Consider the following 26653-nt stretch of genomic DNA (forward strand, 5'->3'; position numbering starts at 1 on the left):
CTTGCAACTACTGAAAAGGCTGCTGCCCCTCTTCAGGAACCACATGTTTGTCTGGCTCCTGAACAGATACCCCTCCATTGTGGCTGCACTTACGGTACGGCCATCTGTATTGCTGAGGCACGCAAACCTCCCCACCAACTGCAAGGTCCATGGTTCATGGGGGGGGGGGGGCTTATACCATACTTCTATCCATATGTTAAATATGGTTCTTCTCTCTAATCAAGAACTCACTATAAAGAAAGTTGTACTTATTACCCATTTTATGGACTCCAGAAATGTGTCAAGCACTCTGTATGTTAATGCAGTAACAACAAAGAAAAATAATATGTAAAGAAACTTTCACTTGCGTTAATCAATTTTACACTGCCATGTGGGTCTTTTGATAATGATTCTAAACTTTACTCTTATCAAGATTCAGTACTACCGCCATGCAGTCACTTGACCATCTGTGTATTTAAACTTTTGAGGATACAACCATCAGAAATCTCACAAGCATCAAGCTGTGGGCTGAAGTCACATACCCATCATGTTGAGACAGCATAATGACAGGAGAATATGATCCTGCCATCATTCTAATAATCGTCATAGTTGGAAATGATACTTCTACACACATTCAAGGTCATTTCACACTCGTACATGTTACTGCATGTAATATTTGCAGAATAACCCGTCGCAACTTAGATCCTTTTTCAGACACTCGGAGCAGTGTCCAAAAATTATAATACTCCTAAAGTACTGTATTACAGCAGGAATGAACATTTTTGCTGAGTGTCCACCTTTGCGATTTGCCTCTCTGGAAGCCCAAATAGTGACTTCATCTTAAGAGTGTGCCAACACCTTATCTGGTGCCCTCTGTACTGAACATCTGCTTCTGTTCCTTGAGTTGCAGTAGATGTAACCACTTTTGAAAGTTAATAAAAACATATAAACTGAAACAGAGGAATCTTACCTATTAGGTATTGTCCTCTATCATGTTCCTTAGAGCACAGTTAAAATAAATATTTCTTAATGTGGAAGGCTAAGAACTCTTGGGACTATGTTATGTCTTTGTGCTACATGTTGATCTATTGTATAACAGACGAGTATGGGAATTCCCCTTTGGCTTAACTTTTCTGTGTGCTTTTAAGCTGATAGAAAGGTGTACCTATGCATAAGTCCTTCTACAACAATTGAGATGTATTGTGTGTTCTAGCTCAGACGCCACACAGACATAATTCCAGCTACTTCACTCTCGCCTTCCTGCTCTAAGCAACTCACCACCTTCCATACATAATGTTCAGTTGTCCGCCTGCCTGATGTTCATTCAAGTGCTCCCTCTTACGTTAATTGAAATACAAAGTAAATAGTTTATTTCATGTTCCCTTATGGGTGGCATGTAAGTCTTCTCTTTAAATTTTGCTGAAACCTTTAGTTATTGGTATTATTATCAGAATTAAGTAAAAATAAAAATGGAGGCGGCTACATCACTACGTAAAGTAGTTACTAGATTACCCGCTGGAATCATTATTCCTTTTCCTCGTTCTTCAGACTTGTATTTCTGAGACTATATGCATCTTAGCAATCCATATTACCATTGTAGACCAGTAGATTAAGCCACCTTTATAATCCCCACTCCTATTTCTTCTATTCCAGCTGCTTTTTCTGTTTTTATCCTGACAGTGTAATACCTATTGTGAGTATATTGTAATAATTTTTAGATACATTTACAGATTTACTTTTGTATATCTGAAACGTAGAGCTATGATGTCAGGACTTGCTCATGCGTCCCATTGTCTTTCAGCAAAGATACAGATTGTTGCTATCATTTCTAGATACACACGGGGACATGGTTAGTAGACGGAAACCCGCAGCTGATCTTGTTCGACATTGGGTCGGCTGCCTGGAAGATGGACGAGTACAAGCAGGAGCTGTGGGAAAAGTGCCACCTCGGTGCACCACACCCCGATGTCGAGTGCAACGATGCCATCATACTCGGTTATCAAGTTGCACAGTTCATTGAAGAGGTTAGTATGGAATTTGTGTATGACAGCTGCATACTGGAACAGTATTTTTGGTAGTTATTGTGTACTGATTTGCTACAAATAATAGTTACTGCTTTAGTTCAAAACTTATGCACAAATAATTTCAGCAGTTTACAACAGGCCTATGTGATAAAGAACAAAGTTGTGGTTGTTACACAGTTTCCAGATAAAATTTGAAGGTCTGTGTATTGTTGGTGAAAGAAAGCTGTAAATTTTCTTACTTTGTACTCCATTGATTCTGTACCTTATGGAGATGAGCTTTTGTGTTAGTTAATTGCCTGTTCCTGACTTTCTTTTGCAGAGATGACTTACATTCATTAAAGTGGCACAATAGACTGCTGTTGCAGAGACATGATATGTTATTGAGAACACAGCAGATGGCATAAAGAACATTTTCAAACAATGTATTACAAATGTATACTTGCTGGATAGTTGTATTACATTTTCTTCTTAATTTACACAGTTCACGAGAACACACTCCCCGAGTGGCAGTAGTGTCTGAAGCACATGTGGGATAATCACTGAGGGCATTTAACTGAAGGGGCACTCACTCTGCCACTGGGGCATAACTGTTGCTTCATACATGATTCTCACCGTGGCTTCTTGACCTGAGTATAAATTCTGTATGATGTAAATGAGGTGATCTGGTGCTCCTGTGTTTTTGAGTACCTTCCATAATGTATTGTGGTGGACATATTTAAAAGATTTTGGCATAATCAGTAAAGCAGAGGTACACATCTTTCTGAAATTTTCTTTCCTATAATACATAAAATGGTGGCAATCTTATCTCTGATCCCACTTTGCTTACCTCTTGGTCTTTGTACTGGCAAAGCCCATTTTGTAGGAATTTAACATGACTTTGCTGTCATGTGAGATAAGTGCAATTGTGTGGTGATTTTGAACACTCTTTAGAAATTCCCTTCTTTGGAATCGGGTTTATTGAACTCTTCCAGTCTTTTGACCAATGTTTGGTTCTCCATATTTACTGACACATTGAATGTAAAACTTCCACTGAATTCTTTCTAATGACTTTGAACAGTTCAGCTGGAATTCTGTTTGTCCACTAGCCTTGTTTTCAGCAATACTTTATTGGGCCCATTTGACTTCATTCTCAAAACTATCTGGCTCTGGTCCTAAAATCACATTAACTTCTGTATCAGTATCCACCACTGTGCTATTTAGATCTTTTACATATTCTCCCCTGCTTCCATTAAATCTTTATCATTTCTGTCTTTTATCAGTCCAATTTTTGCCTGGAATTTTCCTTTGATATCTCTTAATTTTCTTGTAAAGCTCCCTCATCATCCGCATTCTGTTAGTGTCTTAAACTGCTTTGCACTGTTCATTTAAGATCGTCGTCTTGTTTCTTCTAGCTAATTTATGAAACTCTCCACTTAATTTAAACATTGATCATCCATCCCCTCTGATTTTTGTTTTCCATTGTTATTCTGCAATTTTCAATTGCTTGATAATAATTATTTGACCTTCTTGTTAATCTGTCTCTTGGCAATGTGTTTTTTTGCTGCCTCCTTGACAGCATAGGGTACTTCTACTCACAGCTGTGTGGGTTTTTGTATTATAACTCTTACACCTTAAATCTGTTCCTGACTTCTGCTGTATAATCCGAGGGATGTTTCTAGGTTTGTACCTGCAAAAAGGCACAGCTTTGGCTACTCATCAGTTTCAGCTGGAACTTCACAATATAGAGCTTGCGATCTGATCCACAGTTAGCTTCATACGCATGTCCAGTCAGTTTTGAAGCCACTTTGAAATCTTTTTCTGCCTTGAATTGATGGTCACAAAGTGTGCTCTGATTCGTTTTCTGATATATCTGCAGAACAAAAATTCATAAAAGTGCAAATCATGAAAATACTAGAAACATATGCAGCAATTACACTTCAAACAAATCTAGACTTGCCACCATTTCCAGACTGTGTAATCTGGATGGTCATAAAGTATATTGTTATTATATGAACATTTGAAGGGACTTACTAAATCATTTTCTCTAAATGTTTCTTCTCTTAACTGAACATTTTGAGCTCAAAATCTACATGAAAGCACACTGATTTGATTAATGCAGGGAGACAGAAACAGTGGTTTTAGCCCACTGTTGTCTACACTGTGAGTGTATTGTGTGGTTTCACTCCCTGTCATTGTAGTAAAGCCAATCTGTACCTGTAAGGAGGAGTAGGAGTCCCTTTATGAGTTTGTTATTGTTCAGGCTCTACCAAGCAGAATATTCAATGTCTTTTGCCCTCCAAAGCTGCACATAAGAAAATCAGATGTGGTGCAGTTTCAACCTTCTCACCACAGCGGCTACACTCGGGGGATTCTTCCATTACAGCCATCGCATGTCGGTGTTTCTTACAGTTCCCATGGCCAGCTAAGAGTCGTACCATGAGTTTAATCTGTTTCCTGTTAAAGTTCTCTCTTGAAACATGGCTTTGACATCATTTGCTTGCTACATTTTTGTTTTTGGATTGTAGTCTAATATTCTACATTCTGCCTGCTGATCCAGCTATGCAGTTTTGATTTAACCATTGCCTTAGTGATAGTTAGGACAGGTTCCAGTCCAATAAATGGAATCATTGTGCTTGCCATTGCCAGACTATCAGCTTGTTCACTTGTACTAAGTCCTGAGTAATCAGGGATCCACAGCAGGTTTATCCTGTGCCCCCCTCCCTCTCATTTCCCAAAGGATTCATGGCATTCTGCAATGATCTTTAATCTAATACATCAGCTGTTAGATATTTAGGAGCTGCTTGGCTGTCTCAATAAATGTTGGTGCTATGATCCTTGTAGCAAGTATACAAGTTCTCCTCCACACACAACTCTGATAGTGTATATTTCTGCCTTGAACATTGTGAGCTGTTTTCCTACAGAGACTGCACTCACTTGTCTAGGTTGTATCTTGTATTTCTTGGCCCTAGTGCCTTAATCTGTTTTCTATCTGTCAGTAAATCAGACTGTCCCTGGATGGTGTCATGATCCATTCTTCCACTGCTCCCTTCTTCCAGTTGTTACAATGGAAGGTTTGATGCAGCTGGAAGTTACTGTATAGTAAGCCAGCATTTCCCTGACCATTCCTATGTTTACCACACTATACTGTGTGAGATTGTAATACATAGATGTATTAGGGGCATGTTCATCCCGGTCTCTGTCCCAACAGTGGGTCTGCTGCTAATTGCGCCTGTTATGGCTAAGCAGGCCAGTCTCTGTATCTTGCCAAGTTCCTTAGCAGTCACCTTCTGTTCTACTTTATTCCACTGTACTGTCATCCCATAAATTATCATAGGTCTTATTGCAGTGGCATATATTCAGTACATACTCTTGGGTTTTAGACCCCAGTGTTTACTATATGTCATTCTAGTGCTAATGAGAGGACTTTTTGCCTTGGAACATGTATTTTTTATGAGGGGCTCACAGTAGTCTTGCATCTATGGTTACCCCTAGATACTTCACTACCCCTTCTATTGGCAGAGTTTCACTGAGGAGCTTGAAATTCCAGTATGTTGGCTGGATTTGCTTCCTTCTAAATGGTACAACAACAGTTTTGCTGGGACTGACCCTTAGTTCCTGACTTGTGCACCATTTGTGCACATTGTGTCATTGTTCCAACAGTACTAGCAAATTTGCCAAGTATTACTATCACTACATCATCTGCCTTGTGGTGTCACCGCCAGACACCACACTTGCTAAGTGGTAGCCTTTAAATCGGCCGCGGTCCGTTAATATACGTCAGACCCGCGTGTCACCACTGTCAGTGATTGCAGACCGAGCGCCGCCACACGGCAGGTCTAGAGAGACTTCCTAGAACTCGCCCCAGTTGTACAGCTGACTTTGCTAGCGATGGTTCACTGACAAATTACGCTCTCATTTGCCGGGACGATAGTTAGCATAGCCTTCAGCTACGTCATTTGCTACGACCTAGCAAGGCGCCATTATCATTTGCTATTTATCTTGTGATGCATGTACCATCAGACCGATGTTCACCAATTATGAATTAAAATTAAGTATTCCAGTAGTTACTTACGTTCTTTGCTACTATAAATTCCCTTAACTGTTCCAGACCTCACGCCAGCCTGCGTGAGCTTAAACGCCTGCCTTTCGGCTTCCTCCTAGTGGCTTGGCTGTCTTGCCAAGTCACAACGTGCCTATCCTTGGGAAAAACAGCCTCTAGTACTTAACTTTTAAATGAGTTCATTGGCCACAAGGTTTCACTGTAGTGGGGACAAAACCCCTCCTCATGATCCCCCTCTGGTGGTGTTGATCGCCATTTTTGCTTTCATTGTGGTGACTCCTTCCTTTCTTCTATTTAGTGTGGTCTTATTCCCCCAGCATATGGTGGTCTCAGTTCTGTGCTCTTTTTTAGTTGTAACTGTGGATTAGGAGGTTGTATTGCTAGTCCCCATGACATCCAGGAAGCTGCAGAGAGCTGCTTCCATCTTCCCAGCAATTTGACTAAATGATTTTACACCTTGTCGATATGTGTGTTCATTGTATGTAGAGGAGCCTCATTTAGCTTCTTCTACCTAATGTATACATTAACGAGTTTTATAAAGTCTTTAGAAAAAAGGACACACAGATGGGTTCAAATAAATTTCAGACTTGCAGCCAGTTGTCATTCAATACATCCCACATGGGCACCTCTCCTCCTGGCTTCAGAATGAAAACAGCCCTCACTGTCCTCCAAGTATAAGGAATGATTCTTACTGTGAGACTGACCATAAGCAGTCCACACAGGAGCTTAATTAAATCCTCTCCTACTTGTTAAAGTAGAACTGGAAAGATACCACCTGGGCCTGGTGACTTGACTGGTTGAAATGCTACCACCACCCACTGGATTTTTTGAAATTGACACATTCTCGGGCATGTTACCAGTTTTCACTTGATTACCTGCAAACCAGTGTTTTTCAGGGACTGACTCCTGGTCTGTGTTATCTGCCACAGTGCATTGAGGGAAGTGAGTCTCAGCAGCACATCCAGTGTCTCACTACCTGTTCTTATGTATTCACCACCCACCTTCCTTGTAGTACTTCCTGGATTAGTTGGTATTCTAGTCAGATTTTATGAATTTCAGTACAAGTTGCTGTACGTGCCAGTTCCTCACAGAATACCTACCAGGAAGATAGTTTCACATGCTTAGTCTTGAGGTTGTATTTGACAAGGGCCTCCTGATATTTTGCCCATTGTCCTTTCTTTCATGCAAGGTAGGACAGTCTTCATTTTGCTTCCTTTGCTCTTCCAGATTGTTGTTCCACCAAGGTATACATTTCTTTTTGTGCACCTCTTGGGGACTTGACAGTTTTTTGAATATGAGGTCATCCTCAAAAACTACTAGGTTCTGTATCAAAGTTTTGTCTTCAGATAAGTGTGAGATTGTCTTTCCTATGTGACCCCCAGTCTGTTTCCCAGGGATTCCTATAGGTCATGGCATGTTTAACACTCATTTTAACCTCAAACTTAATATACATCTGTCAGATAAGGATGGTTCCTTCACCACATGCCACTAATATAACTACCCATTAGAGTGGATCCAAAACTTGTCAATTGCTTCTTCCCTTCTTCTATTCCTGTAGGTAGGTTCCCTACCTCTATTAAAGATTTCCAGATTATGTTCTAGTAAAAATTCAAAAAGGCACTCACCTCTGTTGCTGGTGTCACTAATCATTCTGCTATCATGAGCTGTGTACTAATCTCCTCGCTTCTTGTAAAGGTGTGCTGTCCTCATAAGGAAGGTATGCTGAGGCCAAAACAATTTCCATTGTGCTTCCTTCTTCACATTGTTTCATCCTGATTGTCACCAAGTCCCTGGAACAGAAGTCTGCCATTGGCTTAAATGAAATTCCATTCTCAACAAAAATACATGTTCTGGAGTTTTTTAGATTTCTGGCATAAATAAACTTTCCTCCAGTTTCTCAGAGCCCTGAAACATTGCCTTTTGTATAGAGAGGATTCCTGGATCAAGGCCATGTCTTCTATAACAAATTAAATTTTGTCATTAGTCCTAGAGTGGCACATTGATTTTTGTAGCTCGAGCAGGTACGTGGTTAACTTTGTACACATGTAAAGAACAGCAGTCTTTGTTACCAAGTACTCAAATATGAGCACAATCATAGTGTAGTCTGTTATTTAAACAACAATAAACTTAAATTATCTGAAGTAAATCACTGTTTAAACAATAATAAAATTTTCATTGTATCACATTATTGCCACAAGTGTTACCCCAGAGTAATGAAACCCTCAGAGCATAAAACAGTGCAGCAGCATCAGATACCAGTAAACTGATTGTCTCGTAGACAACTGTCTCATTGTGGGATTGTGTTGCTAGCTCAAAATCTGGGTCTTTTCTTGCCCAGGTCATAATTTTTTTCCCTTTAACTTGCTGTTTATTTAATATTACTGCTTCTCACATGGATGTGTAACAGTAAAACTTATCACTGTGTTAGCTAAAGCAGTGGAGAATGAATAAGCATGGGTTCAAAATTGGAAAAAAATTATGTAACGGTACAAGACAATGTTATTTGCGATTAATGCTCTGTATACCTAAGTGCCCCAGCTTGAGAATTAAGTAGTATGCTGAGAGATGTGTGTATCCTTGAATTTGGTGTGTTAGTCACTGAAATAATTTCATTATTCTTTTAAATGAAACAAAGGAAGTTCTGTAGAGTGCAACCTGCAATAACCCTAAGTACAGTTTCATGTCCTGTTCTCACATTACCGACTTCCACTGCAAAGGTTTGGCCATCTGGTACAATCTTGTAATTGATGACCATCCAATCCTCTGTTGAGATCTTCTGGTTCTGCATCATTATTTCTTGAACAGTGTCTTTGAAGAGCTCAGTCACTGTCTTGACCAGCAGCTTCACCTCCTCCCACAGAGATATCTTGGGCACCATCTCTTCAAACCACTTCACTTTTCGCATCCCCTGGAAGACAAAGAGCATTTTTGCCAGATAGACCCTCCTGAATTTGGGTCCTGCATTTGTCCCCCCCTCCAATGTTCTCAGAGAGCTATCTGGAGAGGATCCATCTGCTGTGAAGTGATGTTGACTTGTGGGTGTCCCTGTTGGGTAACCACCCTCCTGAAAACAGACTGCAGTACTATAGGTCTCTTTCCCTATTAACAGCCTTGGCTTTTTCTGATAAGTGGGAATATTAATACTCTTCCCTTGTTATCTTGTTCTTTGTATTAGAGGCAGCCCATTCACTCTGACATTATTTTTTTGAAGTTGTTAGGTTTGAGACCTTTTATTTCACTCCATTTATATTAAGGAAGCCATTCTTTACCTTCTTTTTCTTTTTGTTAATTGAGAAGTTTCCTCCTCTGAGCCCCAGATTAGGATTTTATCTTGATCTGGCCCAACTTCTCAGTAACAGTTCCCACTTCTTGGACTGGTCTATAGCCAGATTCAATTATAGAAACAGCTTCCATCAGTCCAAGTCCCAGTGGTTGGTTGGTTTGAGGTCTCATCAAGTTCCTGGGTTTTTATTTTGTTTTCATTTTTCTCGAGTTATGCCCTACAAGAATTTTAATCTATTTGCTTGACATGCTGGAACCTCACACACCTTGAAGCTAATTATTTGTGAAGGTTGCCCAGTATCCCAGAAGCTTTGTTAGTGACACATCTTCCCAAGTGCCATGCACCCCTTGGCATGGATTGCATCACACCTTGAGTTGGGGAATTGGGGAAGGAGTATGAGAGTAGATATGGGAGAGATGTGGTATTATGGGGACAATCTTCATCTAGTTCATTCTCAGTCTTGTCTGGAATGGGAGACCCTGCCAGTAGCTGCGCTACAGCCAGCGTAGCCTGCAGCTTCATGTGAACATGCGGTCCTTTCTGCCTTCACAGAGTGTACTTCAGCAAGGGGGTGGCCTGACAAAGGAGACACAAAAGCATATAAAATGTCAGGGTCTGAGAGAAGGTGTACACCAGCTATCGTCTATGAAGCAAAAGTAACAAATTTTTCAGTAATAACAAATTCTTACATCTATGCTGGCTGCTTCTGACAGCTGGCAGTCACAGTAGAAGGTATGTAGTCTGAGACATGACAGATATTTGCAAAAATCATAAATATAACTTTGCTATCACAGAGAAACAACATAAGTGGCACAGTGTAGTATTACGTTTGCCACAGTTTTTGATTTTCTGTAATTGGCATAGTATTACATCTGTCATATGTAAGTGTTAAGACTATAAACTATTATTCAAGCTAAACTTGATGTAGTAAAATTACTAAATCACTACAAAAGCTAATAATTCTTCTGCTTCCTCAGTAACATTTAATAGCTAGAATTTGTCTCCTGTTGCTAGCTCAATATTTATGTCTTCATGAAGATCAACAGACAGCTATTTATTATGTGGTTATCAACATTTGCAATGAACTTCTATTTACAATGAACATTGCTTCTTGCTTCCTCCCTTCCTTGAATTTATATAAGCAGGTAATACATGTTTAATATTCCTTTCAGTTGCTTGGATACTCAGTTTTTTGCTTTGTCTTTCTGTTCTGAACCCTAGACAAAGAGAAAAGTCCACTAGAAAATTAATTTCTATCTTGTATTTTGGTTACCTCTTTCTTCTCAATGAAATAAATCAGAAACACAGGTAATCATGAGAATAGTGGCATTCTGAAAGACCTGCCAGATGAGATGCTTAAATCAGTTTGGCATATGAAAAAATGAAAAGGCCATGGAGATGATTATGGTCTTTCAGTAGAAACGGGTAAAGTTGAAGGCAAAGTAATGCAAAAGTAACTTGCAAAATTATTTACTCAAAGTATTTGGTAGGAGGTTGTTCCCCAAAACTAAAACACTGCTGTAATTATTCTGCTGCACAAGGAAGGGGACAGACAAGAAATAATTGTGCAACTAAAATTGTCGATGATATAAGGGAGGATGAACTGTAATTGGTTTTGAATCGGGCAATGGAGTGAGCTGCTGTGATGGTAGATATAGAACAGTAAATCACTGGCAAGTCTTCAGCAGAATTTTAGAACAGTGTGAAGAGTGGCAGTTTCTGGTGTACTTGGAATTCATAGATTTTCAGAAGCTTTTGAAATAACTTTGACAAAATCTGTGCTAACAGCTGTTCAGAAATAAGGCACTGGTTTCGGTCTTTGTTAGTATACTGCAGAATGTGTGTACATGTCCCTAGATTGGGTTTTAATGACTAGCCTTGGTGGCAGTTTACAATGGTTTTTTTATTCCTTCAGGAGGATACACCAAGAAAAAACTACACAGAAACTATATTCCTCTCCTCCTGCAGGATGACAAGTACATTAACAACCTGGACTCTGGCTAATGCCCAAGAGCCAGACAGAAAATAAACAATCTACACAGATAGCACTATAAACAGAGCTTCACTACAGGTTGTCATCTACTTTGTTAGCACACCGATGAGAGCTATTGAGGGTCTACAGTGCAGGTGGCACATGAGGTGCCAGCTCTGACCAATGGGAACTGCCCGCTGTGATCACTGCATCTTCTTAAATATTCGTTCTTCCGGAAGAGATGTGCTGCCCTCTCCGCACACGTGACCTGGCAGGGGTGTGAGTAGTTGGTACTGCAGTGGCCTCTGGCTACAGCTGGTGAGGCTCCTCTCTCCCAGTGACTTGCCAGCAACTCAGGCATCTGCCAATGTTGCAGCCATGTTTACGGGCAGCGCTGTTCCTCACTCGTGTGGCATAGTTGTCGTGCGTGTTTCAGACGGTGCTCCCTGGGCACTGTAGCAGGATGTGTCAGTGATACAGCTTCCATCAAGTTTGAGATGAATTGTAGAATCAAAAGAGGAGTTTGTCAAGAAAATTTCAGTAAAACTTAGTCTCAGGAATACCAGAGGGGGATTTCAGATCTTTAAACTGAGAAAAGTAAGAGGAATATATGTAGATTTTTATAGTTAGTACAATCAAAGTCCTTGACAGTCATACAATAGACTGCTATGGTTCTGCATCATGCAGGTTGAACGTGAAATGTAATGTTGGGGACCAACTCTATTCACCCTTAGTGTAGCTACATAGGGGACACTGCTGTAACAATACGGATAAGACTGCAGGCTGGAGCCTAAGGACCAACAAAGAAAAGACAACAGTCTGCCATACATTTCCAATGTTGATGCTATAGCACATTATAAGAAATACTGCAAAATATTAAAGACTGTAATACGGATGTCAAAGCAAATATATTACAAGGAAAAGATAGTCATATCAAATAACAAAATAAAGACAATATGTGATATAGTGAAGGAGGAGACCGGTAGAACCAGACATGAAAAGAAACAAATAGCATTAAGAGTAAATGATACATTGGTGACAGATGTGTATAGTGTTGCAGAACTTTTTAACAAACATTATATAACTGTTACTGAAAAGATGGGGTTGTCAGGTTCAGTAGATGCTGCTATGGATTACCTTACACCACACATTTCAAGTAACTTCCGTAATATGAATTTGACCCTCATTACCCCAACAGAAATAATGTCCATCATAAAATCTTTAAAATCAAACATCTAGTGGATATGATGAAATATCAACAAAGTTAATTAAATAATGTGATTCTGAGCTAAGTAACATATTAAGCTATCTGTGTAACCAGTCGTTTATTAGTGGAATATTTCCTGAATGGCTGAAATATGCTGAAGTTAAGCCACTGTTTAAGAAGGGAGATAAAGAAATAGCATCAAATTTCCGTCCAATTTCACTGTTGCCAGCATTCTCAAAAATTTTCGAAAAAGTAATGTACAGTCGTTTTTATAACCATCTTATCTCAAATAACATACTGTCAAAGTCACAGTTTGGATTTCTAAAAGGTTCTGATATCGAGAAGGCTATCTATACTTACAGTGAAAATGTGCTTAATTCATTAGACAAAAAATTGCAGGCAACTGGTATATTTTGTGATCTGTCAAAGGCATTTGACTGTGTAAATCACAATATCCTTTCAAATAAATTAGAATATTATAGTGTAACAGGAAATGCTGCAAAATGCTTCAAATCTCATATCTCTGGCAGGAAACAAAGGGTGTTATTAGGAAAGAGACATGTATCAAGCTATCAGGCATCATCCAACTGGGAACTAATTACATGTGGGGTGCCACAAGGTTCCATTTTGGGGCCCTTACTTTTTCTTATGTATATCAATGACCTTTCATCAGTAACATTACCAGATGCCAAGTTTGTTTTGTTTGCCAATGACACAAACATTGCAATAAATAGCAAATCAAGTGTAGTCTTAGAAAGATCAGCCAATAAAATACAGGGCGTTTCAAAAAGAAAGAGCAGATTTCAAACATTTATTTCTCAAAAACTACAAATGATAGAAACACAATTCCAACGGTCCTTCACTCAATATGAGTACCAAATGTTACACAACAAATATCAAAACTGTACCTCAATATGAGCACCATTTGTTACACGACAAATATCAAACCGGTATCTCATTTCTTGCCACACACGACGCAACTGGTCTTTAGTTACCGAATTCACGGCCGCAACAATTCGATGTCGTACCTCTTGAAGAGTAGCGGGCATAGGTGGGACATAAACACAGTCCTTTATGTACCCCCACAAATAAAAATCGCAGGGAGTAAGGTCTGGTGACCTGGGAGGCCACAGACGATGACATTGATCTTGTGCTCCTGCTCTTCCAATCCACCGTCCTGGAATGGTGTTATTTAGGTACCGTCGTACAGGTTCAGAGAAGTGTGGTGGGGCGCCATCTTGCATGAAGATGAAGTGATTTGAATCTTCCTGAAGTTGAGGAAATAGCCAGTTTTCTAACATGTCCAGGTAAATGGTTCCTGTGATAGTTTTCTCCATGAAAAAGAAAGGTCCATAAACTTTGTTTACCGAAATTGCACAAAAGACGTTAACCTTTGGTGAGTCTCTTTCATGTTGAATAACGTCCCTCGGAGTTTCACTCGCCCAAATTCGTACGTTATGCCGATTAACTTTACCAGAAATGTGAAACGTTGATTCATCTGAAAAAATTAATCGTTCGGCAAAATTGTCCTCTTCCATGTCCTGTAGAATTGCAGTTGAAAATTCGAACCTTTTGTTGTGGTCGTCAGGACGCAATGCTTGCAATAACTGCAGTTTGTACGGCTTCATGTGCAGACGGTTACTCAGAACGCGCCATACCGTTGTTTTAGACATGCTTAGTTCGTGACTTGCCCGTGTCGTGGATTTTCTAGGGCTCCTTTCGTAAGCTGCACGGACACGCTCGACATTTTCATCCGATGTGCGTGGACGACCCGTGCTTTTTCGCTTGCAGATGCAACCATCTTCTACGAATCTGTGATGCCACTCATAAATTTGCTTATGACGAGGCGGCTGTTTGTTGAATTGACGGCGGAATGCACGTTGCACACCAACAATGGACTCTAACTTTGCAAATTGCAGCACACAAAATGATCGTTCCTGTGGTGTCGTCGCCATTTTCCTACAAACAAACGCCAGCGCCACTGCGGATTTGCATGGAACTTCTGCGCGGACCATTGAAAAACTTTGAACCTTTCTCTGACAAGAAACGTTTGAATTGTGTTTCTATCATTTGTAGTTTTTGAGAAATAAATGTTTGAAATCTGCTCTTTCTTTTTGAAACGCCCTGTATTTGTGGACATTAATCACTGGTTCCTAGCCAATTCTTTGTCACTAAACTTTGAAAAAACACACTACATGCAGTTCAGAACTTGTAAGGGGTGTCCCAAGAGTATATGTCTAACATACGATGACAAGAAGATATAAGAAGTGGACAGTGTTAAATTCTTGGGATTACAGCTTGATAATAAATTCAACTGGGAGGAGCACACCACAGAACTGCTGAAGCGTCTTAGCAAATCTCTGTTTGCAATGTGAATTTTGTCAGACATAGGGGATATAAAAATGAAAAAGCTGGCATACTATGCTTACTTTCATTCCATAATGTCATATGGGATTATTTTTTGGGGTAATTCATCAAGCCAAGCTAAAGTTTTCCGGGCACAAAAACGTGCAGTAAGAGTTATATGTGGTGTGAACTCAAGAACATCCTGCCGAAGCCTGTTTAGGGGACTAGGGATACTAACTACTGCTTCCCAATATATTTATTCCTTAATGAAATTTGTCATTAAAAAATATCACTTTTTCAAACCAACAGTTCAATTCATGGAATCAATACTAGAAATAAGAATAATCTTCACAAGGATTTAAAGTCACTTAGTCTTGTACAAAAAGGTGTGCATTATTCAGGAACACACATTTTCAATAATTTGCCAGCAGCCATAAAAAGCTTAACAACCAATGAAATTCAGTTTAAGAGAAGCCTAAAGGATTTATTGGTGGCCAACTCCTTCTACTCCATTGATGAATTTCTTAGTAAAACCAACTGATTTGTATATAAGTACAACACAACTTCTGCACAATTTCAGTGCAGTAATGTGTTCATTGAAAATGTGTGTGTGTGTGTGTGTGTGTGTGTGTGTGTGTGTGTGTAAGTATAATCTAACTTCTGCACCATTTCAGTGCAGTAATGTGTTCATTGTAAATAAGTATTACAGTAGTTGTATTACCTTATAAATAAATAAGAAACTTTTTTATTTTAAATTCAGTGCATTAGTATTTGTAAAATGACTCTTAGTGTTCATTAAAAAATGACGATCATTCCACTTGGGACCTGTGGAATGGTACATTAGCTTATTTGTTTTAGTTGTAAATATTTGTCATGTATTGTTGTTTTTCTGACATGTTCCACATCCTGGAGGACCTCCTCACTACGGATCAATTGGAATGAAAGTAAATCTAATCTAATCTAATCTAGCCTTAGTTGTTAATTTGGAGCCATCATGTAGCCATTTGTATCCTGAGATGTCTGTCCATTTCAGGGCATCCCACTGATAACAGAAAACATATGTTGTGATCATTTAGCAGCTGGACCACCAGGCTTCTCCAACATTTAGGGGTAATCAGCTGCGAGGTTTGAAGCAGGTGATTAAGCACAGTTAGTCTATATGCAATTACTAGGTCAATCATTCCCAGATGTACCAGTTTATTGTTCCATGTTTAAAAGCGTGTAATTTTATCCATAATGGCTTGATGGGCTTATCATAGCTGGATTTGTTGTTGGAGTTTCCTCTCTGGCCTTTGATCCACGAAGTGTATTAATTCCCTCCTATGCTTCAGCAGTCAGGAGCTGTTGCTGAGTGTTTCCTGATTTGCCACTAGGGACTCGCCCTTTGGGATTAAGGCTTGCCTGAGAGAAGCCTGTGCAAGAGATTGTACAAAGGACAAAATTGAGGTTATGTGGGCATGTTAAAAGAATGGGTGCATGCCCATGTTAAAAGAATGGGAGTGTTAGGAGACTGAGGCAGGCTGACAGCATGACAATAATTGGCAAATGGTGCTACAATTTTTCATAGATATTCAAAGTTTATCTTGTTCAGTCCACTCAGAATTATTTTTGTGAAAATACATTAACAGAAACAATTACATCAAACCTTCACATTAGGTATAAGCGCAATCTTTTGCAAGTGACTTCTTGTATTACAATTCCATGTCATACTTGCCCCATTAATTCTCAAATGAACATGAGAAGTTCACTGAGAATGTTTGACGCTACTTCACATAAAGTGTTTTAACCCCATATCTGACTAGTTCATAGAATGACCAGTAGTTAACTTTTATAATAGTGCTCCTTTTAGCTCTTTGTTACTATTTAACATCAGTTGACATCTCAGCCGTAAAATTGCTGTTTAGAGAAATTCTTATGAATGACGATTAAATTTCAGAGTTGAAGATAAGAGGAGAAATGTTAACAATTTTGTAACACTGCAGAAAGTAACTCACTGCTTATTAAAAGTTTCTAAGATTGCTACAATAGACGTTAAACATGGAAACCCTTCAAGGTACTAGGATTGCCTGAAACTGATAGTTGTTTAAAGTCAACATCGTTGTTTTATGTCAACATTTTAGCTAATTTTATGACAACATTTAAGTAGGATGCTTATGACGGAGTAAGTAAAGACAGCAACACAAGCACCACTTTTCACAGTATAATTTAGGAATTCATTGTATGTATATTGTCTTTGAAATAATGATAGGTTAAATGATGCCATCTTGGGGAGAGCATTTTCTTAAATATATGTCAACTTTGTGGAATGCCAGAATGCTTCAACTATATACAAATGTCAGTGGTGAAACTGCATAGACAAGATGCATACAGTATAATTGTAGAGTCTTCATGGATGAACTATATTTGTTATCATTAAATTAATGTTGCTCAAAAGTACCTTACTGTCTCTTGCGAATTTATCACACGATTCTTTGTGATTTGCAGATTACTCATGTCACTTCATAAAACCAGTTCTAACAGTCTTGAACACAAAAACTGCCTTCAGAATCAGTGGGTTTATTCATTACTGGTGTCTCCATAATTGTCAATTATATGACCATGTTGAAGCCATGCCTAGGTGTCTTTTGTAGCAACATAACTGGATTTAGACCTCTTATTTTTTAGGGTTGCATGCAGTCGGAAAATTGAGAGGATATCCTTCTTCATCTGTGATGCCCTTAGAACAACTTCATATGTAACTACAAATGTATTTATGATGCCAATCAACCTGGAACTTTGCTCAGCTTATGAAGGTGTGTGTATGTCTCCCTCTCCCCCCCCCCCCCCCTCCCCCAAAACACACACACACACACACACACACACACACACACACACACACACACACACTCTCTCTCTCTCTCTCTCTCTCTCTCTGTGAAGAAGGTGTTCATAAGTTGGTATTCCATGCCGCAGTTCTTTTATTTGCAAGCCCACTGCACTGCATTTAAACTCTGTTGCTGCCTCTACACAGTCCATCATGTATCACCAAGGATCTTCTAGCACCACATTAACCTGAATACTGTATGCCTAATGACTTGTCTTCTCTCCACAGTTCAGGCAAGTTGCCGAGGAGTGTTCGAATACTCCGCCTCACATTGTGGCCCACTTTCACGAATGGCAAGCAGGGGTGGGGCTGATAGCTTTGCGAACTCGTCATGTGGACGTCGCCACAGTCTTCACAACACACGCTACGTTGTTGGGACGGTTTCTTTGTGCCGGGAACACAGACTTCTACAATAACCTGGAAAAGGTAAGCAGCTCTGAAAGTTTTAGTAGTAACTTCATGAGTTTGGATTCCAGACCTCTATTTCTTGGCAAGTAAAGTGATTTTGTATATAATGTACTGATTTTATTTTGTTAAAGAAAAATGTATTGTCTTATGTCCACTACAAGTCAGTTTGACAGAAAAGTATGGTTACCTCACAATTAAGTTTCCCAAGGACTAGTACTTGAAAGAAAACACAGTGGGCCAGAAATAGTTATTGAAGTGTATATAGCAATTTTTGAGCTACTTATCAATATATTAACCATCTAAAGAGGCATATTGTTGTCCTTGGTCTCGGGTATGAATATGACTTGTCTGCATTTATTGCTGTACTGTTGTTCACTAGAGTGTCTTCTAGGACAAGACAGGCTCCCAACCACTGGGATTGTGATGAGTACTATTGGATCAGTGTTTTAATTCATTGGAGTTTAACATCTTAATGACTTCAAAAATCAATTAAATAAATAAATATAAATTGATGAATGAAGATTGTATATATAATCATTTTATTCATTTTAAAAACTCATCACAGTCTGAATACAATATGCTTACATTTTGTTTTTGGGTCTAGAGCAAAAAACAGTTTGTGTTGTATGGTAGTATGCATATTTTCCAGGCATTCTTGCATTTGGTGCTGTTATTTCTGGCCTAGTTTGTAGCACTGTATCTTTTTTGACGTAAAACACAACTAAATATTGCACCACTGTTTACATTTATTTGATTAAACGGGGGGTGGTCAACCTTCTGTACCTACTGCCCCCTCTTGTATCTCTGTTAGTGGAAAAAAGTTCTTGCCAATCACAGGCTCCACAGTAATAATGGTTTTACAAAGGAGAGAAGTAACTTTTCTTCAATACATTCACAAAGCAGTTATACAGCTAACTAAAGCATATAATAATAGGTGATGAATTCTTTGTCAAAATTTTATGGAAACCTTATGAAAAAGTTTTTAGAACCCTTACCACCTACCACCCATCATGAATGCTGGAACGCACACTAGTGAGAGTCAGGGAATAGGTTGCTGACCACTGGACTAAACGGCGTGTGCGTGTGTGTGCATGCATGCATTTCCATTTTATGTAAAAAAAAAAAAAAAAAAAACATTGTTTTGGTCTGTGGTTTCTCATGTATGTACAGTTTTATTTATGTTCATGTGTATTTTAGTGATGAAGTTGTTGGCAGGATATGTAACACTAAATTAGTGAAGGGATTCAGTTGTAAATCACTAAAAAGAATGTATATTGATAGTAGCTGTGGGTACAAGTAATTACCCCCCCCCCTTCAAATTAAGCAATAGATTAAAAAAAATTAAGCCTGTATATAGCAAAGTTAATTGCTTTTAAATAATAAGTGATTGCATTAGCAAAGTGAATGCTCTATATATTGACCACTAATTATCTAACAGTAAAGTAAGAGATACCTCTGCTTATTTGCTCACAATATGCTAAGTTTGTTTATTTTGTGGGTCAACTGCCAGTTTGTGCACAAAGTTTCAATGCTTGACAGGTCTTCCTGCATTTCACTACAATTTCTGGGATTTCAAATTCCCTAAATAGAACATCACTTCCTTGACCACTACCTCACAGAGCTTCCAATACTATCTACCAAAATAAGCATTGTATAGACTTCAGAGGTGCTGCAAAGAATTTGCTAAAACTAGTGTCAGTAATTTTCAGTATCTTGTGTAACAGTGAATGCTGAGAGAAATAATGAATGAATTGAATGATAAAATTATTTTTGAAATAAAGGAATTCACATTTTTCTGCTAGCATAAATAACTGACAACCATTTCTCCAGCAGGTTGATGCTGGAAAGGACTGACTGAACAGAAGACATATAGCTCCAAGTCCTTGCACAGCTCCAGGAAACCTTGTTGAAGGTGACTACTCCTCTTCACTATCCTCACCATCACTGTGACTGCCGCCACCGCCACCACCACCACCATTTAATTAACTTGTTCCTTCACAAGAGCATGTAACAGCTTGTTTACAGCCATTCACACTGTGATAGTGAGGATGCCAGGACTTTCCAGTCTTCTTTGAGAAAGCAACTTCTGCAATGATGAGAACTGTCTTACAGTGCATTTGAAAGACAGCTCAAAGCACTCTGTTGAGCCAAATCATTCCAGGCAACTACATACTTTCATCATCTTCTTCAATTCCACTTCAAGGAATAGGCATCACACCCATTGAGCTCTCAGTTTAGCCGTTTTTCCTGTGGTTTTCCAGTATCTCATTTTCATTACATCTGCTTAGCCTGTAAATAAATGTTCATTTTCTTTACTCCCCTTCTCTCCAGGAATGTAATTGACCTCCTGCAAAATGGGCACTCTTCATTCGCTTTCACAGAGTGAACTTTCGCAGTTCCAGAGGTGCAGATGGTGCATGTTTAATGAATGGGTGATTGGGGGGGGGGGGGGAGAACATTCTTGCCAAGAAATGAATCTTCCCAGTGCATTTAGCCTTTTTGAGGCATCTTAAGTATTTCTACATGGGAAAAATAAATAGAAATAGATTAGAGGTGTGGTCATATCTAGCATGAGAAAGTGGTAAAATACTGTACAAAAATCCAGTAAGAAGGGGTACTGAAGTTTGGAAAATTGGGTAATGCCTCTTCTTCTCCTTCTTCTTCTTCTTCTTCTTCTTCTTCTTGCAGATTATCTATATCTGGCACCACTTCCCTACCACCAATGGGTAAAGCAGTAGTCTAAATAGGCAAATAGGCAAAATTTTGGCGTGCACCTGAAATGCAAAAGTAAAAAACTAAGTGTTGCTCAGAACTAGCAGAGGAAAGATAGTCATCGTGGAACTGTACAAATGATGATACTTACCTTTGGTGAAGACAGGCATCAATGCTAAATTGAGCCACACTTGTAATGTTGAAACATAAATATGGTAACACAAATTGCAGTAGTTGTGAATTCATAACAACATATGTGTGTGCTACATAAGACTGACAGAAAGCTGCTGATACAGTAGATGGAATTTCAGTGTTTGTGTTTGGAAGTACAATAAATAATAATAAAGTAAAACATATACCGGTGAGTAAAGGCAATCAAAATTAAAACTAGATTTCAAATAGGCGATAGAAGTGAAATAGATGAAAAAGTTACAAAAGGAATAAAATATCTAGTACATGGTGCCATCTGTCAGCATCGAGAGTAAAGACAAGATGTATGCAAGAAATGTGTAAACACTAAAATTCTTATACAAAAGAGTCATAAATTACGTAAAACTTTTAAAAAGTCAAGTTTAAAATGTAAGATGCATATGTGAATTAACATCTTGAAATGGAGAGTTCTGTCAGTGCTCAGCTATACTTTGAAAAACTGTCTTCATTGAACCATAAAACATGTGAGTCTTAACAGTTAGCTGGTTGATTAAGTCTTAACTCTTTAGCTATGTGAGAGTGTTTCACAATCTGATTCCACAAGCAAAGTTAGTTTTTTTTTTTCTCTTGGATCCTCTATGCAAAATTTGGAGAGGTTCTTATAAAGGCACTATGTGCCCACCAACTTTTATTAAATGCCTAACAAATGAGGAATTACTTTTAATTGTATTTTCTTTAGTCAGCATAAGGTTGTGACATCTTGTTTTGAACATACAGCCAGCTTGCCCAATGTGAGACATAGGACATCGACTACATGTTAGGTTCTGAATGCCAGAATAACAGAATTTGTCTTCAAATGGCTGCTCATTATGTATTAAGTGAGACTGGATCTTGTCATGAGTGGTGTAAGCTACTTTTACATCATAGCTCATAAACAGCCTAGCAAGCTGGTAAGAAATGCTACCCAAGAACAATGGGACAACAAACTTCTCTTTTGGAATTACAGAATTAGCTTCTGTTAGACTACTACTTTTCTCCAGTTTTTGTTTGTACAGTTTATTGACAACCTTAGAGTTATTTACATTACTAGTAGCAGCAAACTCTAAATTGGCTAGTTCAAAGTCAACAGCAGTTGGGGTTAAAGTAATTTCACATACATGGTCTATCATATCTCTGAAAAAAACTTGTTTTATGTTGGTATGTGTGGCAATATGATATATAGATTACTGAGTCCCTAGTAACTGGTATGCAAAAAATGTCAAAATTAATTTTGTTTTTGGCAAGCTGGAGTTCTACATCCACATTATCCAGACCTTTGGACCCATTACTTCATAAGTGGAAAACATTTTTGAAAACAAAATGTTAAATTCATCTTTCACTAAAGATATATCACCCAAAGGGCCATAAATACAATGAATATGCCATTGAAATGGGGCAGTAAAATTTGCTTGTAGAAAGCATTTACATTCTAAACTGTTCATAGAAGTGTCTGCCAGGCAGCTAGCAGGACAGTTGCCTATAGCCAGTCCATCAGTTTGCTCATAGCAACAATTATTTTTTTAAAAGGAAGTAATGATAGGAAGTTACCAATTTAAGAAGTGAAGATAATTCTCTAATCTCATCAGTACTGAACTGATCGCTGGAAGACAGATTTTCTTGGATAATACTGATTGTTTTGTCAATAGGAATGTTAGTGTACAAATTCTTTGTATTGAGAGAAACTAGGCAACAGATTGATGTAAAGACCTTTCCATGCAGTTTTTGAATTATTTCTTTCCTGTTTGAAACAGAAAAGTTTGTTCTGTATTCAAATGCTTTGCATATTATTTGCAGCAAAAACTTCAGTCAGTTCATGTGGATTTCCTATTCCATTCACAAATGGGTGGATCAGAAATCCTGTTTGTGCATCTTAACTTGTCCACAATGTGCTGGCACTCTTTGTTTCATTACTTTCATTCTGAAAAAATTCTCAGGACTAATAATATTGCTACACTCAAGAAGAGGCATCCTAAGTTTGGTACTGTATGCATAAGTTGGGCTATTGAACAACGAGGATAACTGGGGAGGAATTAGCAAGCACGGAAATAAGAACTGCAGCATTTAAAGGATGATTAATGTGGATGATGGCAATCTCTTAAAAATTTTCATAGCAACATAATCTTTTCTATAGATGACAACAACAGTGTTACTTTTGTCTGCTATAACATTCAGAGCTTTGTTATATTTAAGTTTTTGTATTAGCTGAATTCATCACAGACAGATATCGGTTCGACGATGTAGTATAAGGTCGCTAGCTTTACAAGCCAATTTAAGTCCTGTTGTCAAACACAGTATCAGGTGTTGTTTTAAAAGTCAGTTACAAGAAATGAGATTACTTTCTTATGTGGAGGGCATCTGCCCATAAAAAAATGAATCTTTCTTTCTCTGTTCCACACTTGTCATATAAACAACCTTTTAAAATAATTCTGCAGCTGTCCACACATGAAGTTGTAAATGTAGGGTAGTGTTATCATCATCTTAAAATATGTAGTTGAAAGTTTCAAATTGTAGTGAGTAGCAACCTTTCATTTCTATTAGCTTTGATACAAAATAATGCCGTCATGGTTTCTTCTCTCTCTCTGTCTCTCTCTCTCTGTCTCTCTCTCTATCACTCCCATTCATTTATTTTTTTCCTTTTTAACACAGTACTTTTGTTAGGAAAATAAACAGTAAAAGAGAGCAAAAATGTTTTTGGGCATGTGTCCTGGTGTCAGCAATGGAAAAATATTGTTCTTCCAGTATTCTGCTGGGTCACTTCTTCAATATCTATGACTTTTTGAGCCAATATAAGCTAACAAGCAGTGTTCTGAACCTTCAGTCCCATTTGTGTCTTCTATCGCAGTACATTTCTGTCCAAACACATGTTCCCATTCTTTAAAAATCTTCCTCAAAACAGCTCCAAGGACTAATAAGCCACTGAATGATGAGGTATGATGTTTTAAATATTAACATGCATCCACCTTTAATGTCAGTATTTGGATAATCCTCTTATATAAAAAACACTATGTAAAAAGACTGCACCAAATCATATTTCTCTGCAGTGCCAGGCAGTCCAACATTATTATTGTATTAGACATCACAAATAATCATTGGATTCTTCTTCTTTGTCTTTCCTATGGATCAGCTAAGGACCATGATATTCAACTTTTCAGCCTGGAGAGGCACTTGATGTTTGTCCAGTAATGCCGCATTCTCTGGCTATGTTTCTCCTTTCTCTCCTTTGTCCAAAGGGTGCCAGTCATTTTACCGGGTGATCTGTCCTTAAACCTCTTTTCTCTTAACCTTCTGGCAAGTGCTCAGTTTCTAATGTCACTTTCCGTTATGTCCAGTTCCTGGATGTCCTTCTTGACTTCTGTCAGCCATGGTCTTTCTGCTCTTCCAGTAGCTGAAAAATCAATTGATCAGTCTTGTTTGGCCCATCCTTGTGATACATCCATAGAATGCGAGACATCTCTTCCTGTCTACATCTGTGATTTTTTCAGTATGATTGTATATCACCTGGTTTGATTGTCTTCTGTGTTCATCATCTGTTTTGACTGGTCCCAGAATTTCTCAGGATCTTCCTCTCCTGAATCTCTAGTTTATCTGTCAAGCTTTTCCTGTTCAGAATCAAGCATTCTGAGGCATATAGGGCTTCAGGGTGGATAACTGTTTGGTAGTGTTTTAGTTTAGAATTATGAGATAGGCATTTATTATTATAGATGTTCTTGGTTAATCACTATGCTAATTGTAACTTATTAATCAGAGTTGTTAGTGCTGTTCCTTCTGATAAGATTCGGTTCCAACCACTCTCCTAGGTACTTGAATCTGTCAACTTTCTCAATTTGATCTTGTTCCGGCTGTAGTTCACTGGTATTATCACTGATGTTGGTGAGGTATTTTGTCTTTTCTAGTCTTTTTGTCTTACCTTGGCAGCCTGGAGTTTGAGCATATTGAGCTACTTTACTGCTGCTTCCACTGAGCCTGCTATAAGTGCCAGATCATCTGCAAAAGCTGAACTGTCTAATACTAGTCCCTTCCATTTGTGTCCCAGGTAAATACCACTCGGTATATTTTGTACTTTCTTTTCTCCACTTTCTGATCACCTTGTCCAGAGCACAGTTGAAGAGGAGAGGTGAAATTCCATCTCCCTATCTAACTCCCGTCTTTATCTCAAAGCTTTCTGAAAGTGTCCCCCTGAACTTTACTCTAGTGTTGCTCAGGGTCTGGATTCTGTTTTAAATAATAAGTTCTTTTTGTGTATATGCTGACCATAAAGGCATGAAACACACTCACCTGCACAGCTCAACAATTTGATAAATAATAGGATGTGCTGATGGCTTCATTTTTAACATCAGAATGTTTGCTATGGTCAGTTATGATCTTTCTTTAATTAATCTTGCACGAATGCATTTCAGGAGCACATACCCACTGCGAAGTGATGTTTTTAATTACACTATGGTGTGTTAAGCTGCTGCATTATTCTACAGGCACATGTAAATTTGTTGCCGCTGTCACTTAGTGTCCTACAGATCCTCAGAGGTATGAATGAAACTATCACTCTTTTGACTAAGGAGCACCAGTGATGATGACTTTTGGCATGTTTGCATTACAGTGAAGTTTCCAGAAATGTTGTAATTCACACAAAGTAGGCATGATGTTAACTCTTCATGGCATAGTAAAATACACTTTTCTGAGGAGTAAGAATACTTGTAGGGATAAGTGCATAGAATTTGATGTGGATTATAAGAAAAAATTACATTTATTTAAAACCAGTTTTGTTATGCAGCTATTTGTCTAAGTATTGAAGGACTTTTGTAAATGTCACTACCACTTTCCTGATCAGGTACATGTTTTTGTAAGTGCTTATTGTATGCAAAGGAAGTCCAATGTCATTTTCACATCCTTTCATAAATTTCATGCTCCTCACAGGCCAGGAAATTATTTCAGATCTCAGTGAACTGGCGATGGTCTTTGTAATAACAAAGTTCAGGAGATGGAGATTACTAGTTTGAAACAAATGAATGTGATATAGATGCCAGTGCAGTTGCTTCAAGTGAGTAATCTGCAAGCACATCTGTTACTAAAGACTGCTACTTGAATAGGATCAAGCAGACTGAATGGCAAATAAAAAAAACATCACTAGTAACAAAAAATTGAAAAGCAGAATTCAGTTCATGATATTTCGATAGGTTAATGGATAGTGCTCATTATCCATAACATATAACAATTTGTGGGCATTTTGAAAGACCTTACAATACACAAGGTTACACATGATATGACAAAAAAAAAAAGACTCCCTCTCAAATGTTAATCTAACTAGAAATGACTTCGCCCATGTAATAAAAGTGGAGGAATCCTAATCTGTCTCCCCTGATACCCCACATGTCTCTTAGTTTGGAGGTACTTTAGACCAAGAATATTTACCATTTCTCAGGATTAAAGTACTTCACTATTGGGATCACACTGGCTGTTTGTGATCGGCTGCTGCTTGCTTGTTTAATGGCGGACCGTGCACATCATTTGTGTTTTCCCAATATACGACAATAATCCACATGAAATTTGGTGCAAAAACAAGACAACACATTAATTCAGAAAATAACTCACAAAACAACACAAATATTCATTCATAGGCAATAAGGTGAATAAACA

General features: G+C 38.4%; 1 protein-coding gene across 2 annotated transcripts in view; it reads left to right on the forward strand.

Moving 5' to 3' along the window:
- Nucleotides 1-26653, forward strand: part of LOC126100109 (glycogen [starch] synthase) — a 123493-nt gene that overhangs the window by 19481 nt on the left and 77359 nt on the right. For both annotated transcript variants that reach the window (XM_049910629.1, XM_049910630.1), the window contains exons 4-5: nt 1812-2003; nt 17942-18139. In XM_049910629.1, coding sequence (XP_049766586.1) covers nt 1812-2003; nt 17942-18139 — 390 coding nt within the window. The remainder of the gene's footprint in view (nt 1-1811; nt 2004-17941; nt 18140-26653) is intronic.

Source organism: Schistocerca cancellata, chromosome 9 (assembly GCF_023864275.1).
Source record: "Schistocerca cancellata isolate TAMUIC-IGC-003103 chromosome 9, iqSchCanc2.1, whole genome shotgun sequence".
Taxonomy (NCBI): domain Eukaryota; kingdom Metazoa; phylum Arthropoda; class Insecta; order Orthoptera; family Acrididae; genus Schistocerca; species Schistocerca cancellata.